This window comes from Haematobia irritans, chromosome 5, assembly GCF_050003625.1.
Source record: "Haematobia irritans isolate KBUSLIRL chromosome 5, ASM5000362v1, whole genome shotgun sequence".
NCBI classification, from domain to species: Eukaryota; Metazoa; Arthropoda; class Insecta; order Diptera; family Muscidae; genus Haematobia; species Haematobia irritans.
Window position 1 is genome coordinate 81,230,730 of NC_134401.1, and position 20,186 is coordinate 81,250,915.

General features: G+C 35.1%; 1 protein-coding gene across 1 annotated transcript in view; it reads left to right on the plus strand.

Annotated features, from left to right (window-relative positions):
• Nucleotides 1-7,536: 7,536 nt before the first annotated feature.
• Nucleotides 7,537-20,186, plus strand: part of Tsp42El (Tetraspanin 42El) — a 34,629-nt gene continuing 21,979 nt past the window's right edge. The window contains exon 1 of the mRNA XM_075310928.1: nt 7,537-7,899. Coding sequence (XP_075167043.1) covers nt 7,840-7,899 — 60 coding nt within the window. The 5' untranslated portion in view covers nt 7,537-7,839. The remainder of the gene's footprint in view (nt 7,900-20,186) is intronic.

Genomic DNA, 20,186 nt, shown 5'->3' on the forward strand with positions numbered 1-20,186 from the left:
AACTAGGGTCGAATAGAAACATGGTATGATTTAGTGGGTTTTTTGTAACATTAAAAATTGTATGGAAATGAAAGAAACTTATTTCGGACATTACGTATCTGATTCTAACAACAATTCTATATTTGGCGAGACAACAACATTTTTCGGCAAAAATATTGTTTACTCCCCATCCAAAATAACAATTTGCTCTAGGAGCAGATCATATTCCTTCCCTGCATATATTTAATAAGAACTACCAAATTTTTTAACATTTTTACTTTACGCACTCTCAAAAAGTACGTAACATCAATAGTGGCCCAATATATGCGAAACCACCAAACGAAATTTTAGTGACGGGCAGCAATATCTCACACGTAGTTCGTGATATTCTATTCCGTTTCGAAGGTAACGAATTAATTGTTTCGGCATTGCTAAATCGACACAACATTTGATTTCGAATTTATGGGGTTTTCATGTGCACACAGTGTAATTGGAACTATGTAAAGTTCTCGAATATTTCGTTTATGTTAGTTTAGGTCGTGGCTTGGCCACCCACCACCATGTTACATTGAATGTCTTACAGCACTAACTAAAGAAAATAAACAAAACTAAAATCACTTCACAGATAATTCATTATCACTTGATTGGCAGCCCCAACAAGATCGAATTCCGTTATCTCGGTGATGTCATAGATTCGGCAAAGCGAAAAGTATTCGCCCTAAGGTCCAAATGTATACGCCCCATTGGTATAGCCCAAGTGCCCCTCCGGTGTTAATGATACAGCAACGGCCATGAACAATCGAACTTACATAAATTTAAAAATTTTACAATAAATTTTACAAATTTTTTGTATTGTTTTTTAGATGTTCTCTTAATGATCAGCAACATCATCATCATCATCGTCGTCGTCGTCTTTATTGGTTTCCGGAAATTTGGCTGTGCTATTGTATATTCAAATTTTTATAGTTTTATGTCCAGAACAAGTTATGTTCTTGTCGATCCACCAATAAATTCCGAAATAGAACTCCAAATTCCTATTCAAATTGGAAACCATATACAGCACACATGTGTGTGTGAGTGTGTGTTTATTGTTGGTGTAATTGCTGCTGCTTTTGTGCTCAATTTTGTATTTGTAAACGCTCTAATAACTCCCCCCATGTGAGATTATCGTTGAGGTCGATCAAAACCAGTGTTGCCAATTTGGTGCTTTTAGCACCAAATTTAGTGCTTTTTGATTTCTAAAAAGCACCAAATTGCCTTTTTGGTGCCTTTTCAAAAAAAGCACCAACTTGGTGCTTTCTGGCATTTTCATTTAGTGCTTTTGGTGCTTTTTTATTATGAACAGTATTAAGTTTAATTGATACAAAAATGTTGATTAGACTTTCAAGAGCCGAAGAAACTCAAATTTATTGCCAAATATAGAATTTGATTGTTATGAAGATGGTATTGATTATTATACCCTCCACCATAGGATGGGGGTATATTAACTTTGTCATTCCGTTTGTAACACATCGAAATATTGCTCTAAGACCCCATAAAGTATATATATTCTGGGTCGTGGTGAAATTCTGAGTCGATCTAAGCATGTCCGTCCGTCCGTCCATCTGTCCGTCTGTCCGGCTGTCCGGCTGTCCGTCCGTCTGTGGAAATCACGCTAACTTCCGAACGAAATAAGCTATCGACTTGAAACTTGGCACAAGTAGTTGTTATTGATGTAGGTCGGATGGTATTGAAAATCGGCCATATCGGACCACGTTTACGTATAGCCCCCGTATAAACCGATCCCCAAATTTGGCTTGGGGAGCCTCCCGGAGCAGCAAAATTCATCCGATCCGGTTGAAATTTGGTACCCGATGTTAGTATACGGCCTCTAACAACCATGCTAAAATTGGTCCATATCGGTCCATAATTATATATAGCTCCCATATAAACCGATCCCCAGATTTGAACTCCGGAGCCTCTTGGAGGAGCAAAATTCATCCGATCCAATTGGAATTTAGTACGTGGTGTTAGTATATAGTCTCTAACAACCATGCAAAAATTGGTCCATATCGGTCCATAATTATATATAGCTCCCATATAAACCGATCCCCAGATTTGACCTCAGGAGCCTCTTGGAGGAGCGAAATTCATCCGATCCAGTTGAAATTTGGTACATGGTGTTAGTATATGGTATCTAACAACCATGCAAAAATTGGTCCATATCGGTCCATAATTATATATAGCAAAAGTCATCCGATGCGGTTGAAATTTGGTACATTTTGTCAATATATGGCCTCTAACAGCCATGTAAAAATTGGTCAATATCGGTCTTTAGTTAGATATAGCCGATGACTTATTACACAAAAATTGGTCCATATCGCCAAAAATAATCTACCAAAACTTTATTTCCATAGAAAATTTTGTCAAATTTTATTACTATAGAAATTTGTGTCAAAATTTCATTTCTATAGAAAGTTTTGTCAAACGTTTATTTCTATAGAAATGTTTGTCAAAATTTTATTTTTATAGAAAATTTTGTAAAAAATTTATTTCTGTAGAAAATTTTGTCAACATTTTATTTCTATACAAAATTTTGTCAACATTTTACTTCCATAGAAAATTTTGTCAACATTTTATTTCTATAGAAAATTTTGTCAAGTTTTTATTTCTATAGAAAATTTTGTCAAAATTTTATTTCTATAGAAAATTTTGTCAAGTTTTCATTTCTATAGAAAATTTTGTCAAACTATATTATATACGTATTTAATCGGCCTTTTTTTGTTTAATATATACCCCGTATGGGCTAACTTACAATTTAGAAGACAGTGTTAAAAAGTTTTACGATACCTTGCAATCGGCAAGTGTTATCGCAACCCAAGTAATTCGATTGTGGATGACAGCCTTTAGTAGAAGTTCCTACGCAATCCATGGTGGAGGGTACATAAGATTCGGCCTGGCCGAACTTACGGCCGTATATACTTGTTTTTTAATTAATATTGTTATTTAGGGTATTCTGTAGGAAAGTCGAGCGGTGAGTGTCGAATTTTTTAATTTGGTAAAGATGTCATTAAAAACGTTCGTATTAAATTCACAAAAGCACGCACAACTAAAATAAGCAATAGACTCCTTCCATATATTAATATTTTGAAAGTTGAAAAACATCACTGATCAAAATGAATTGGACGAAAGCATTAAAACTGATCAAAGTGTATACTTGAATAGCGGTTCATAATGGTGAGTACTAAATTCGAGTTTTGCCGCTAAGGTGAAAACTATATCAGTAAAAAAAGGCATAAAATTATGCATATTTGCTGCAAATTTTATTATAATTTGCTGCAAATTTTATTATAACCAAAAGCAAATTTTCACAAAGTCTCTAACTTTTTAAAAGTCAATGCACAAAAGTTCTATAATCGTCGGAAGGTTTTTTTTTTTTTTTTAGTAGAGCATTTCATTTTCGATTTTGTGGTGGAAGGTGGTATGTTAGAATTTATAATATATTTTTGGTGCTTTTTGGCCTTGGGGAGTTGGCAACACTGATCAAAACGATCGATCTGTCGAAGCATGTGTTGGCGTTGTTAGTATCTTTATGGTATTGTTGTTGTCCCATTACTTCATGGCACAACAACTACCAGTAAAGCAACAATAACAACAACCACACCAACAATGATTTTCAATAATAATAATAATAACAACCGCAAACACTTGGTGGTGGTGTTTTCAGATTTGTTTGATGAGAGTCGTCAGTCAAATCGTGTCTTAGAACCACGCTCTGAGCATCTAAACGAAATACCGCTCATTACGAGTGTTTTTGTCAATGTGGTGGCTGCTTTTGTTGGGCTTTATGCACAGTGGACTGAGATTTATTAAAATGGGCATTATTGTGTATTAGATGCTAATAACAAATGGGGAGAACTTTTAAGCAAACATTATAATTAAAATCCTAAAAAAAAGGTTTTTTCATTGATTTTCGTGACTCTTTCGTAACAGTTTGCTTCAATTTTAAAGCAAAATGATACGAAGAAATTTGATTGAAATTTTCGTTATCGACATAAAAATGTCTACGAATGTGCTTGAGTGTATACTACTTCACATTTGGTTGTTAGGACCTTGGGAATAAAGGTACGGCAACCAAACTAAAAGTTATTCAAATATTAAATGTTAATGCAATGATGTAATTTTCTTTACATTTTGGTCACTATTTATTTTTCTAAAACCAAATCTGGTTTCATAATAAAAATGTAAAATAGAAATATGCAATAACGAACATCCTTTTGAAATTTTCGGAAAACTTATTCTAATAGTATATCCAATTATGTAAAATTGTATTATAACCGTTTTTCAAAGCTGAAAAGTCGTTCGTAAGAAAGGGCGCTATCAAAGTTGGTGAAAACACATATTGCAAAAGAATCTACGTTAATAATAATTTACTATATTATTTGTTAACAATCCCTCCGTATACCATAACAACGCGATTCCAACTAAAAAAACAACCCACGCGCAAACATACCGATTACATCGATGACAGTTATCGATTACAGGTAGATAAAAGAAATATAGGAAAATTTCCTATATTCTAACAAGTGTGTCTCCTTAAGTTTTGAAAGGATTGAATACTTCTTAGTACGAATGAACTAAAATATTTTTCTATGTCAAGTGTTATTCGTATGTATAATAAGAATGAATTATCATTTTATAAGAAATTTTACTAAATTTGAGGAAACTTGGTTTTAGTTCATATTTTGTTTATTTTTACGAATGCTTTGTTATCAGTGAATACAATTTTCTTGTTCAGTAGTAAATTCTTATACCCAGCGAAGAAAACAGTATTAGTAAAATTCCATGCCTTATTCTAGTTAATGAACTATTCCTAACTGCTTTAAGTTTAGGGTTTTTTACTGAAGCAAGTAAATTTTATTATTTTAAACAAAAATTTAACTTAATGGAAATAAATTGGCTAAACTAAAATGGTGAACATTTTTATACCCTGCTCCACACTGTGGAACAGGGTATTATAAGTTAGTGCATATGTTTGCAACACCCAGAAGGAGACGAGATAGACACATGGTGTCTTTGGCAAAAATGCTCAGGGTGGGCTCTTGAGTCGATATAGCGATGTCCGTCTCTCCGTGAACACATGTTTGTAATCAAAGTCTAGGTCGCAGGTTTAGTCCAATCGACTTCAAATTTGGCACAAGTATGTGTTTTGGCTCAGAATAGATCCCTATTGATTTTGGAAGAAATCGGTTCAGATTTAGATATAGCTCCCATATATATATATATATTTCGCCCGATATGGACTTATATGGCCCCAGAAGCAGAGTTTTACCCTAATTTACTTAAAATTTTTCACAAGAAGAACAATTAGTACTATAGTCAAGTGTGCCAAATTTTATTGAAATCGGTTCAGATTTAGACATAGCTCCCATATATATCTTTCGCCCGATATGGACTAATACGGTCCCAGAAGCCAGAGTTTTACCCCTATTTGGTTGAAATTTTGCACAGGGAGTAGAATTAGCATTGTAGCTATGCGTGCACAATTTGGTTGCAATCGGTTCAGATTTAGATATAGCTCCAATATATAGCTTTCGGGTGATTTACACTCATATGACCACAGAGGCCAATTTTTTGGTCCGATTTAGTTGAAATTTTGCACCGGGAGTAGAATTAACATTGTAGCTATGCGTGCCAAATTTGGTTGAAATCGGTTTAGATTTAGATATATCTCCCATATTTAGCTTTCGCCCGATTTACACTCATATGACCACAGAGGCCAATTTTTAACTCCGATTTAGTTGAAATTTTGCACAGGGAGTAGAATTAGCATTGTTGCTATGCGAGCCAAATTTGGTTGAAATCGGTTCAGATTTAGATATAGCTCCCATATATAGCTTTCGCCCGATTTACACTCATATGACCACAGAGGCCAATTTTTAACTCCGATTTAGTAGAAATTTTGCACATAGAGTAAATTTGGTTGAAATCGGTTCAGATTTAGATATAGCTCCCATATATATGTTTTTCTGATTTCGACAAAAATGGTCAAAATACCAACATTTTCCTTATAAAATCGCCACTGCTTAGTCGAAATTTCCTAAACTTCTAATACATATATATCGAGCGATAAATCATAAATAAACTTTTGCGAAGTTTCCTTAAAATAGCTTAAGATTTAAATGTTTCCCATATTTTTTACTAACATTGTGTTCCACCCTAGTCCATTAGCCGACTTAAATTTTGAGTCTATAGATTTTGTAGAAGTCTATCAAATTCTGTCCAGATCGAGTGATATTTAAATGTATGTATTTGGGACAAACCTTTATATATAGCCCCCAACACATTTGACGGATGCGATATGGTATCGAAAATTTATATCTACAAAGTGGTGCAGGGTATAATATAGTCGGCCCCGCCCGACTTTAGACTTTCCTTAATTGTTTCCTTTAGTTCCGAAGGCACTTTTTTCTTGGTGCAGCGAAAAGCAAATGGTACACGATGGTTATTTGTCTAAAATTAGCAAATCGGTAAAACTATAGGCACGACAAAAAAATAATAAAAATAATCATTATTAAACCACCTGCACTTAGTGTGTAGTCTGCAGTAACCAGAGATGGTCTGTCGTAAACTGTAAGGTATTTGACATACATTTACGACGTATTTTACCATACGTCAAAAACGTCGTAAACCTTCGTAAAATACTTAGTTTTTGACAATATACGAATTTCTATTGAATGCTTTTTTAGAACCGTTTACTTTTTTTTTAATTTTTGTATTTATGAATGACTTTTCATTATAAAAAAGAAAATGCTAACCTTCGTAAAATACTTAGTTTTTGTCAAAAATATATTTTTTTATACAGTAGGTTTATTAGAACCATTTATGTCTTACTTGATTTGAGATTGATTATTAATAAAATTAAATATGCGTGGTTGGTATTTTGCATGCCCACACGTTGTACCTATATCTGTGACACAACAATGAAAACGAGTTGCATTCAAATGTTTATGCCAGCGAATCGTGCAAATTTCGTTTGAATAAAAATTTCAAAATATTATTATAAAAAATCTAAAATACTTCAATATGACGTTTTCATGGCTTAGGATACTAAAAATAGTTTTTTTAAATCAAATCTAAGGGTCCTGTAGGCGTTTTTGACATTTACTACGTTTTTTACCTTTTATACAGGTATATGACGTTTTCGACGTTTACAACTTTTTGACAGTAGAAAACCCAAAAAATTGCTACATGAACCATCTCTGGCAGTAACTGGACTCATTATAATATGAGAACAGTTATCCCTATTCTCTTCTGCATCTTAGATATGTGTGTATGTACTCCAAACAATAATGAGACTGACTATTGTTTAGAGTAGACACTAAACATATCCCAATGTGCTTCATCGTTTAGAGCTTTCGTCTCTGTTGATTCTGTTTTTGTTTATTTCCTTTTCCACTTTGATTTGGTTTGACTGTTTGTCTGGTTGACTGCTTCACTGTTTGCATGGGTGTGTGTGTGTGTCAGTGCGAGTCTTTTCGCAGTAAATGCAAATATGAACAGTGTTTATGTTTTGTTGTTTAGTTCACTCGTGGCCGTGGCCCTTGACAGTTGTCTATTTTTCCATTAGTATTACATTTCGTTACGTCGTGATATTCACAACGTTGTCGTCTTTGTACTTTTCGAATATTTTACGCGCCGTTAGATGTGATTTGTTTGTAATTGTGCGTGTTAAATTTTGTATAATTATTTTGAAATTACTTGAGTGAAAACTAAAACTCCCCAAATAAATATACCACAAAAAACAACAACAACAAGTAACCCTTTACTTGACATAAAAAAGCCGCCGACCAACAGCCAAAGGGAATCATCACCATCACTATGGGTTGTGCTACAAGAACCATCAAATGCGTCCTTTTAATATTCAACACGCTGTGGGCTGTAAGTGATTTGTTGTTACCATTAGGCCCAACGACATACCTATCTAGTAATAATTTACATAATTACACATAGAAAAATATTTGGGTGTCTGTGAAATAAAGTTGAAAACATATTTGGATTTAGAGGGCTAATACCCATTACTTCGGATGATAATAGCGAACAGCATGTGACGTTACGATCTATATAAGTGCTAAGTCCGTCTTAGGTGGACTTGGGATTTAGAATACGCGAGTATTCAAATGTTAATTTTATGAGTTAATAAATAAGTTTTTCGTCGAAACAGTGGCCACCGGAAACGGAAAACGTGATCACATAAAATGTGATCAGTTGCAGTGGTGCAGGTGCAAGCACAATAGCTCCGTGCGCGTGCGCTGTAATTTTTGATAATTATCACAACTTTTTACTGAGAAATGGAGAAGCTCCAATTTTTGCTGGACTTTTTTTTCTGAAAAATTGCAAGACGTAGCACATAATTACCAGCTGCTTTTTAGTCATAAACAAATCATATGCGCAATTCATTTCAAATTGTAAATTAGGAGTGGGTTAAAAGATGTAAATTAGTTGATGGGAAATTGGTACTGGAAGGCGTTCGCGGACATTTCTGCTAATTTTATCAAAGAGAGTACCATAAAATCCATTCTTACCCTTTAACGTTGAAAAATGTACACACATGTCATAAGTTGAAAGTTAAGCTTGACAAAACAAGAGCTGTGAGTATTTAGATATTGATCGTCAATCATGATATTTAATTTTATTATTCGAGCTTTTATGGACCAAATTAGATTAAAGAACTTGATTAATGGAGTCATTGAAAAGGAAACGCTAGATACAAATCTATACATGCCTAAACTGTACATATTTCGGTGCGGGCGAAATATGTACATTATATATCTGGCTGGGATAGATAACTCAATTTTGGACCTTTTATGCTAACTCCTTATGGAGAAAACATCTAGGAATTTTGCTCTTACAAATTGAATCATCTTTACTCCCACTGTACATCATATTTTCATATAACTACAAGTCCCTTAATCTTATTATATCCACCACCATAGAATGGTGACGGGGGTATAATAAGTTTGTCATTCCGTTTGTAACACATCGAAATATCGATTTCCGAATATATAAAGTATATATATTCTTGATCAGGGAGAAATTCTAAGACGATATAATGATGTCCGTCTGTCTGTCTGTTGTAATCACGCTACAGTCTTCAATAACGAAGCAATCGTGCTGAAATTTTGTACAAACTCGTCTTTTGTCTGCAGGCAGGTCAAGTTCGAAAATGGGCTATATCGGTCCAGGTTTTGATATAGTCCCCATATAAACCGACCTCCCGATTTGGGGTCTTGGGCTTATAGAAATCGAAGTTTTTATCCAATTTGCCTGAAATTTGAAATCTAGAGGTATTTTATGACCACAAATACGTGTGCCAAAAATTGTGAGTATCGGTCCATGTTTTGGTATGGTCCCCATATAAAACGACCTCCCGATTTGGGGTCTTGGGCTTATAGAAACCGCAGTTTTTATTCAATTTACCTGAAATTGGAAATCTAGTGGTACTGTAGGACCACAAATACGTGTGCCAAAAATTGTGGGTATCGGTCCATGTTTTGGTATGGTCCCCATATAAAACGACCTCCCGATTTGGGGTCTTGGGCTTATAGAATCCGAAGTTTTTTATCCTATTTGCCTGAAATTGGAAATCTAGAGGTATTTTCGGGTCATAAAGAGGTGTGCCGAGAACAGTGAGTATCGGTCCATATTTTAGTATAGCCCCCGTGAGAACGATCTCCCGATTAAACTCCTTTGGTTTCTAGAAACCGTAGTTTTTATCTGATTTGCCTGAAATTGTAAATATTCTGGTATTTTAGGCTCACAAAAACGTGTATCGGATTAAGTTTTTATCGGTCCATTTGGTAATGCCTCCATATAGACCGACTTCACTTCTTGAGGGTGTAGAAGGCGCACCGATCATGAAAATTGCTTGGAACTCAATGTAAAATTTCCAGATTTTACTTCTACAGATTTAAGATTTCAAATCAAGACGTTATTTTATAATTTTCTTGCACACTTACAAGAGATGTTAATGATTCCTCTAAAACTCAAACAAAAATGGTTTTTATAAATCCAGAATCTGATATAGTGAAATCTTTAAATTTATCTTCGGGAAGTGTCCTCAAGCCCTCCTGAAATTTCAAAGGAAACCCTAATAATTGGTTCATGGTGGTGGGTATTTAAGATTCGGCCCGGCCTTACTTAGTGCGTTATATACTTGTTTTTATTTCGTTTTGTTACTGCAGTAATGCAAGAACACGAAATTTATTTTTGAAACTATTTGTTGAATTCACCTTAGTGGTGAACAATCGAACAATGCTATTGTTTCTGCAGTCAAACCAATATTGAACCACAGTAGAAATTCGTTAAATCAACGATTGGTTTTGTTGTATTAATGTAAATGTTCATTGTATTAATTTAAATTTTCGTTGCATTAACGGATGTTATTCAACAAACACGAATCGTTAATATTACGATTGTTTATTAATTTTAGCTAAAGGGGGTCGTGTTTGTTCCATTCATTCTCGACTGGTTTTAGGTTGTGGATGTGAATCACATTTCAGAAAACTGGGGACATCTTTATACCGGTCGATTAGCCAGTCTTCGCTGTCGTAAGGGAATATTCTCCGTGTGATGTCTCCTGTTTCGACTTTGTCTATGATGTGTACCAGCCGATCTATACATCGTTGAATATTTAGAAATTCTCTCGGTCTCACAGTTGCGATTGTTGCACGGCTTGAGAAAAAAGGATTAAGGATTTTTGTTAATGCATCATACGTAGTGGCAGTTTGCAGGGAACCTGGCCCAATTGATTTCTGCCGGTAGCCCAAAAAAAAGAGACGAAACACAGCATCTAACTGCTCTTTTGCTTCCAAAAACAAGAACTCGTTTTTTGGAGTCTCATTTTCACATGACTATCACATATTTTAACAGTAAATGTTTACGAGAAAATATTGATCTTTCAATGTAGCCACCATATAACCAAATTGTAATTATTGATCATACAATAGTTGTAACTTTCATCTAATATGAATGAAGTTAAATACACACAGAAAAAATATAGCAACTTTTTTTCAATTTAAAATTTGATTGAAATTGGAAACGTTATCAATTAAAAACTGAACAGTTACAATAACGTTAATAATTAAAATATTAAAAAACAATTAAACAAAATACATATTTGCAGTTAAAAATATAATTGAACATTTTATTTGGAAATAATAAGGTTCATTAAATGTTCCCTCAAATCTAAAGAAAAATCCAGCTGTAATTATAGGGAGCCACCGTGGTGAAATGGTTAACATAGCATACACAGGGCCGTGGATTCAAACCCAGTTTCAACCAATCATCAAAAAACTTTTTAGTGATGGATTATCCCCTCTCAGTAATGCTGGTGACATTTCTGAGTGTTTCAAAGCTTCTCTAAGTGGTTTCACCGCAATGTTGAACGTCGTTTGCACTCGGCTATAGAAAAGAGTTCCCTTGTCATTGAGCTTAACATAGGATCGGGTAGTACTCAGTGATAAGGGAGAAGTTCACCACTTTGATATCACCATGAACTGAATAGTCTTAGTGAACCTGAAATATCTGGCTGCCACTATACCTAACCTAACCAAAACTAACTATAATTATAATGGGGAAATTCTTAAGAAAGTATAAACTCATGTAAAATTGCAAGAAAATTATGTGAAAAATAGTATTTATAACTATAAACGTTATTACAATAAATAAATCAATTAATTGATTTTTCAACTAAAATCAATCAAATTTTTAAATGAACCAAGTAAAAAGTTAATTGAAAATTCCGAAGAAATCTATTCATTTTTTAATTGTATTTATTTTTATTTCCAATTAATTCTTTGATTGATACCATCATAATTAAATGAATTGAAACTACAAAATTAATTGGATCAATTTAATACGTGATTGTGTCAGTGTACGCCGAACATAAAATTTTCCGGTTTATATTTCATACATATAGAAAAAATCATGAACGGCGTGCTCATTTCAGAACGATCCGTTCATAAAAGAGAATCAACACACATGTGGTGTCAAATGGAGAACAGACTGTGTCAATCTGACAACGATGAAATGACGCAATGCGTTGTCAAAACAACAAACATAGTGATTACGACTGTGACCGAACCTTGATTGTCTGATCTATACGCGTTAACAATCGCCTAAGCACATTGCACCACCGACGGAGTTGCCATAAGAACTTCTAACGAATGATTTAAGACTTTTCATGTCCAAAGAAGAAGAAGAAGAAAGAAAGCCGTTCATGAAATCGTGAACGAAACCGTGAACTTTCCGTTTAGATTTTTCGTGAACGTTTCTCTTTCCTTTTGTTACCGTCCGTTCACGATTTTGGAACGTAACTTTTTCTATTAGTGTATATTGAAATATAGGATATTTCAAATAGATAAATTTTTAACCAATATATAGAAAAATCTATCGATTTTACTCCCTGAGTTTGTCAAGATTCTATATGTCGAGTAAATCATTTTGGTTAAACCTAATTTAGGACGATCCCACTAAGCTGCCCGAATGTACATTTTCCTTTGATCCATGGCTCTCAAGGAAATCATTAGCAGTGCTGGAGGTATTAACTACCATTTTGCCAAGATTGCTGTTATTTTACCACAAAATGTGTTCTCTGTGTGCGTCCTCCTATCAAGTAACCCAATACGCATTGGTTCGAATACATCAATTCCTTCGCCCATCTCTCCCGGACTGCATAATGAAAAGGCCGCCTAGCGTTATTTTCGAATTTGGTTTTGTTTGGAATTTGCAAATGTACTTCACTGAACTTTCTATCTCTCTCCCGTTTTGTGGTTTAGAAAAGGTCTTTAGAGCACATTTTTTTTTTTTTGTTTGTGCTTGCCTTCTAGGGCTTCTGATAATGATGATGAATGATGTTGTTAATGCTAATGATGACGATGGTGTCGATGATGTAGCCGTTGTCGTCACTACCCACAGTTGGATATCAAATGTTCCCAGTGTTATTGTGTTAGCTTCTGTTTTAAGCAAATCTTGTTGGTTACCTTGGTGGATGATATCATCTAAAGCTAGTTCTAGACTCTGTACGTTGCTTAGCCATTGAGCTAGTCCACCACTAGCATGCTGTGCGTGTTAAGTCATAGCATTTGCTCTATTATATCATAATCGTGCTTAGAAGAATAGCATGCGAGTATGAGTATCTAGAGTACATCAGCTGACAAAATAGATTGATTGTCAGACTTGCCCCCTTCCTTTGGAATACAAAATTCATAGCCAAAATCTTACAGTGTCTCGGATATAGCAAAGTAAAAGGATTTGCTATAATTAAATGACGTTTGTATTTATGCCCTACACTGCACAGTGGGATCAGTTAAAAAAATATATAACGACTAAATATAATTATTTGATAATTTGAAGAAATTTCAAAACAAAGTTTTCGGATATTGTTAAAATCTCAGGTTAGAATGAAATTGGTAATGATACAAAGTAGAGGTTTGCTCGTGACACGCATGATTCACGCGTCAATCACGTGAGTCGTAAACAAAATCCAAATCAATTCTCGTGAATGGGACTGAAATGAATAAATGTAGTGCGGGAGCGTGCATGAGAAATAAAATCGGTTCGTGAATGTGCGTGAATAAAATTTAAGCAAACTCACGTTCACGAAAAAAATCATGATTTAATTCATACTCGAATGTTAACTGAAAAAAAGTTACGGTCACAGTTCCGTCCTCAAAATAATGCCAGATGTGCCTAAAGTAGTGGATTACACTTTGGCGAGTCCACTTTTCGACAAAAAGTTTGAGACTCTAATCCCCAACATTGAGGCGTGGTGCACACAGACCCCGGGGAATAAAGAATATTTAGATTTCTACACTGATGGCTCCAAATTGGATGGACAATTGGGTTTCGGAGTATATTCTAATGATCTGGAACTTCGAATAGCGAAAAGATTACCTAATCACTGTAGTGTTTTGCAGGCTGAAATATTAGCAATAAGAGAGGTGGCGAATTGGCTGAGAAGTAATGTTCCAAAAAAAGTTGGCCTTAATATATACTCAGACAGTCAACCTGCAATAAAATCCTTGGACTCTGTGTTCCTCAACTCGAAAATGGCCATCGACTGCCGCAAATCTCTCAATGAGATGGCTGAGCAGTACAATATTCACCTAATATGGGTGTCTGACCATAGGAACATACCGGGGAACTGCGAAGCTGATGAGTTGGCAAGGCTAGGGACTACCTTACATATTCCAGGGGAACTAGAATCTGTTGGTATGCCCCTGGCTACCTGCAAGCTCATGCTGCGTGAGAAGGCTGTTATGATGGTAAATGTTCGATGGGAGAATTGCAAGGGCTGTAACGACACCAAACAAATATGGCCACATTTAAACTTAAATGCTAAAAACTAGATATGCTAGTGTTCTCGAGACGATATTTCAGGCTCAATTAGACTATTCAGTCTATTGTGATTCTATGTTAAGCTCAATGACAAGGGACCTCCTTTTTATAGCCGAGTCCGAACGACGTTCCACATTGCAGTGAAACCACTTAGAGAAGCTTTGAAACCCTCAGAAATGAAAAACTTTTTGGTGTTTGGTCGAAACTGAGTTTGAACCCACGACCCTGTGTATGCAAGGCGGGCATGCTAACCATTGCACCACGGTGGGTACAGAACGTCTGTTACGCTGCCATCAATCACTGACAGTTAGGAATTCCACAATAGACTGAATAGTCCAAGCGAACCTGTAATAAATCTGGCTGCTACTTCAAACTTTAGGAGTTGAGGCGGCTGCACTTGCCTGATCTTAGTTGGGCTAAAGCTACCCTTGTCAGTCGTGTGAGGTCTCTTTTCATCATGTGCTATGGACGATGTTCGGACTCCGAGAACCTTCCAACTACAGTACACCCATTGAATTCTGTTCAGACCTGCCTGGTGAAGTCTCAATATTTTGGTGGTAGATATCCTCAAATTTCTAGTTTTAAAGAAAATGTAAGATCAGAAAGGTAGACTTTTAATTGTTAACCATGATTGTACAGTCATCCCCATATTTCACAATCTCAACGCCCTCAGAGAGGCACCTCACCTTGGGGAACTCTCTGTTTCACTCCACGGGGTCACAGATGATTGAGAATGATGATCCTCGAATAGTCTCGCATGGTAACCTATATCGAATACCTTCGATAGCTTAAGCACCACGAGAACTGTCCTATGACACGGCTTCGGCTAATTGAGTCCTCTATTTATGTATGCTGAAATGGCATGCAAAGCAGTCGTCGTGCTATGTACTTTACCGAATCCATTTTAAGGGTTGGCTGCGGGAGAATCCTCCACAAGGCTGGAGTAGTGCCTCAAGTTTCTTGTATACTGGCGAGAGAAGGGAAATCGGTCTGTACGATTGAGCCTACACGAGTCTTCGCCTGGCGTCGGTAGTGGAATCATCCTACCAATTTTCGAGACATCGGGTATAGTGAGTGATTCCCAGAACAAATTGAGGAGTCTGGTCAAATACTAAAATGTCAGCATTCCCAGATGCTTCAGCATTAGCATTGGAATGCTGTTGGGGTCCATCGCCTTGGCTGTTTTCGCATTGCTATTGGTATCTCCGGCTGTAAATTGTGGTGTATCGTTGGCTCGGAGACCACGAATAAGACGAATGGCTCTCATTTTCGCTCTATCACTTTCGGGATGCTCGAGAAATTGTCGGTTGAACATATTAACGCATCTCTTCGGGTCAGTCACCATCGCGTCCCCACAAGTTACTGAGGTTCCATCATCCCGTGTAGAGGGGTTACCTATTCCTGTGTGTAGGTTATATTGCTTCAGGTGCTCTGACCATATGCTCCGCTTGTACTCGTCGACTATAATACTAATCTCCAAATTCATTTGCCTGATTCTAGGATCAGCAGAGTTAGCACGACGGCGTTCATCACGCTCTTTTGCGAGTCTCGCCGTAAGTTCTACAGTAAAGTTGGGCCTCATCTGGACGATTCCACCAGCGCGTATGAAGTGACCGGCTGCTTTGTTGATAATGTTCTGCAACACCCTCTGGTCAACATGAACATGAGAGGCTAAAATCTTTGAATCCACGTAATTTCTCATCTTTTTGGGGATATACGTAAATCAGCAGATCTTACAATCTACACTATTAATTGTCATGAAAATCAAAGGGCCGATTTATCCAAAATTTGGAGAAGCCGACTTCAAATCGGCTATTGCGATTTCTGAAAAGACAACTTTTGACAGTTTGGTCAATTTTAAACATATAAGAACTAAATTTGGCTTTTTCTTCAATTCGATTTGACAATTCGATTTGACAGGCATTTGAAGGTTTTCAATAAATTGAGAAATCGATTTTAAGGATGAAAGTTGCTTTCTTTTTAACTCAAGATAGATATAATTTTATATGGTAATTATATCGAATTATGGACACCGTTGTCGCACGAGTTAAAAATAATCTACCAAATTAAAAAAAAAATCTACTAAGGGCATACCGAAATTGTAACCACAGTGCTGTACTATAGCGTGATATTCAGAACAGAAATCTAACTAAAAGATATCACATCTGACACTTTACAAGTCACAGTTACGTGTGTTCCATTTAATTGAATTGTTACCATTCTAGCGATAAATCAATGTAGTCTTGTCTAATTGTTTTAATTAAATTGAATATGAATATGGAATGTTTGGTGATAGCCAGTCTGATAGTCTCCAATCATGACGACAATATGTCATACTTTATTAGACAGCCTATCATAACAACCACTGAATTGCGTGGTTTTGGTTCCACATGATCTGTGAAGGGTGTGTCACTGTCATTTTTATGTTTCCTTCACGTAATTGAAATGGTTAAGTTCATAGTTTAATTAACACAATCCATAAACAACCCTGTAGGGGATAGACCATCATTGAGATTGTTTTAGGTCAGGTTTTACAGTGGCTATAGAACGGAAGTTGTTTCTCGGGTATTAAGATATCCAGAAATTACGATTGTATACTTTTGATTAAAAAGTTTTAAACATGGAGTATTGAAATTTTCATGATCGGACTTTCTTAAAACAAAAATTAAGAAAAAACTTAATTGTATTTTTTCTATTTTTATCTCAATGTAAACCTTTATATTGCGCATATTTTATTCCAAATTCTATGTTTGCCAAGAAAGAGATCGGCACATTTCTCCAACTTTTCTTTTATCTTTCTTTCGACACTATTTTATTTGGCCTTATTGCGTTTTATATTCAGCACTTCCCAGCAAAGAAAAGCGTCGCCAAAAAAGTAATGGAAATGTTCTTTTTGGATCCAGAAGTGGTGCAAAATTGACGCAGAAGCGATGAATTTAACATGGGCTTGTCATAGGACGGAAGTCCTCCATTTCAACAGCCGTTGCATTGAATTTACATCACTTCTTTAGGTGTGGTCCGAATTCAATATCTTGGATGTAAATTTAAAAATTCTGTAATATTTTGTCAAATAAACAAATTTTTTTAATTTTTTATAATTTTTTTAATGGATTCTAAGGCTTTTCGGAAACGTTTGACCTCAAATATTTTCAAAAATTCACAATTTTTTCAGATTGGATTTAGCATTTTTTTTCCACAAAATTTAAATAATTTGTACCATTTTATAAATTCTTACTCTGTTTTTAACATACTTGAAACAACAAAAGTTAAAATTACCCATTAAAAGTATGAAAAAACCAAGTTATAAAAAATTGAATTAAAATAACTTCCTGGGTAGTTAAAATAAAGAACATCATTGGGAGTGCATCTTCTGGAAGTGCTTTTAAAGTTGTGCCTTTGGAAGAACTTCCAATTTTTTTTTGCTGGGTTTAAATTTGTCGCCTATACTCGTACAAGAGCATTTTTGGATGTAACGTACAAAAGTAGTGACTTGGGAAGAACTTTCGATTTTTTCCGGTTAAGTGTGTGTGAAATTCCATTGGACTGCTAGTCCCACATCATCTGCGTGGGAGACATTTTTTTATACATATTTTTTAATTAGAGCAAAATAATATTTTGTAGCACCATTTTAAAGTAGAGCTGATAGAATACCTCCCCTCATCTCTTCATATGGCTATGAATGTTTTCTTACTCAGACTAAAATGTAAAGGTAGAATTACATACCATGCGTTCAATCCGTACAATGCGTCCGATGATTGAAGAGTTGAAATTTCTCTTTGCAATCAATAGCTCGAATAGAATGCCGTAGACAGAAAAAATCAACCCTTCCATCAACGCACGGTTTAACTCATGGTGTGTAATTCAACCTTAAGCCACAAAAGGAAAAATTATGATGTAAATGTGGATAAAATTAAAATTTGGTTTCAATTTTTAAAGTTTGATTTTTAAATAATGTCTTTAATTGTCCTTAATTTATATACAAATATTACGTGTTTAAAGGAAAATATACACAGAAAAAAATCCGCAGTTAAACTAACGCAAACTTTTACTTATTTTTATTGGGAACAAATTATTTGCTAGTAGTTAAATTTTATTACTTGTTTCGAAATTTTCCGCAGTTTAATGAAATTTTCGTTTTTTTTTTTTAAGTATGTCTCCAACATTTTGTGAACTAAACGAGGATATAAAGTTCATTGACCGTCATATAAATTCAATATGAACTAGAGCAAAAGAAGATTTTCGTACGATTCCCAAAAATAGTAAGAATGAACTACTGTATAGTTAAAATGGTCATGATTTGTCGCCAATGATGTTCTTCTTTACTTTTAGTTATTTTTTCTTCTATGAGAGCATGTAATTTCATGAATTGTAGTTCAAAAAGTTCAAAAATACATACAAATACATACATAACAACGGTTTGTGGAAATCTCAAAATGTGGAGTAAAATTTAGTTCAATTTTCGTGCGAGGTAGTTCATTATTCCTATGAAAGAGTTTACTTTTTTCGGTGTAAGTAAACCACATTTTGTTTTAAAACTTTTCTTTGAAGATAAATTAGCCCAATAACAAGTATATACGGCCGTAAGTTCGGCCAGGCCGAAGCTTATGTACCCTCCACCATAGAAACTTCTACTGAAGACTGTCATCCACAATCGAATTACTTGGGTTGCGGTAACACTTGCCGATGGCAAGGTATCTTAAAACTTCTTAACACCGTCTTCTAAATTACAAGGTAGTCCATACGTAGTATATATTAAACTAAAAAAGGCCGATTAAATACGTATATAATTAAGTTTAAAGTTTCTATAGAAATAAAATTTTGACACAATAAAGTTTTGACAACATTTTCTATAGAAGTAAAATTTGGCAAAAATTTTCTATAGAAATAAAATTTGGAAAAAATTTTCTGTAGAAATAACATTTTGACAAAATTTTCTATAGAACTAAAATTTTGACAACATTTTTTATAGAAATAAAATTTTTACAAAATTGTCTATAGAAATAAAATTTTGACAGCATTTTCTACAGAAATAAAATTTTGACAAAATTTTCTATAGAAATAACATTTTGACAATGTTTTCCATAAAAATAAAATTTTGGTAGATTATTTTTGGCTCGAGTGGCAACCATGAATATGAACCGATATGGACCAATTTTTGTGTGATTGAGGATCGGCTATATATAACTATAGACCGATATGGACCAATTTTGACATGGATATTAGCGGCCTTATACTAACACCACGTTGCAAATTTCAACCGGATCGGATGAAATTTGCTTCTCTTAGAGGCTCCGCAAACCAAATCGGGGGATCGGTTTATATGGGGGCTATATATAATTATGGACCGATGTGGACCAATTTTTGCATGGTTGTTACAGACCATATACTAACACCATGTACCAAATTTCAGCCGGATCGGATGAAATTTGGTTCTCTTCTTAGAGGCTCCGCAAGCCAAATCGGGGGATCGGTTTATATGGGGGCTATATATAATTATGGACCGATGTGGACCAATTTTTGCATGGTTGTTGAAGACCACATACTAACACCATGTACCAAATTTCAGCCGGATCGGATGAAATTTGCTTCTCTTGGAGCGATCGCAAGCCAAATTTTGGGGTCCGTTTATATGGGGGCTATACGTAAAAGTGGACCGATATGCATGGTTGTTAGATACCATATTCTAACACCATGTACCAAATTTCACCCGGATCGGATGAAATTTGCTTCTCGTAGGGCAATCGCAAGCCAAATTTGGGGGTCCGTTTATATGGGGGCTATACGTAAATGTGGACCGATATGGCCCATTTGCAATACCATCCGACCTA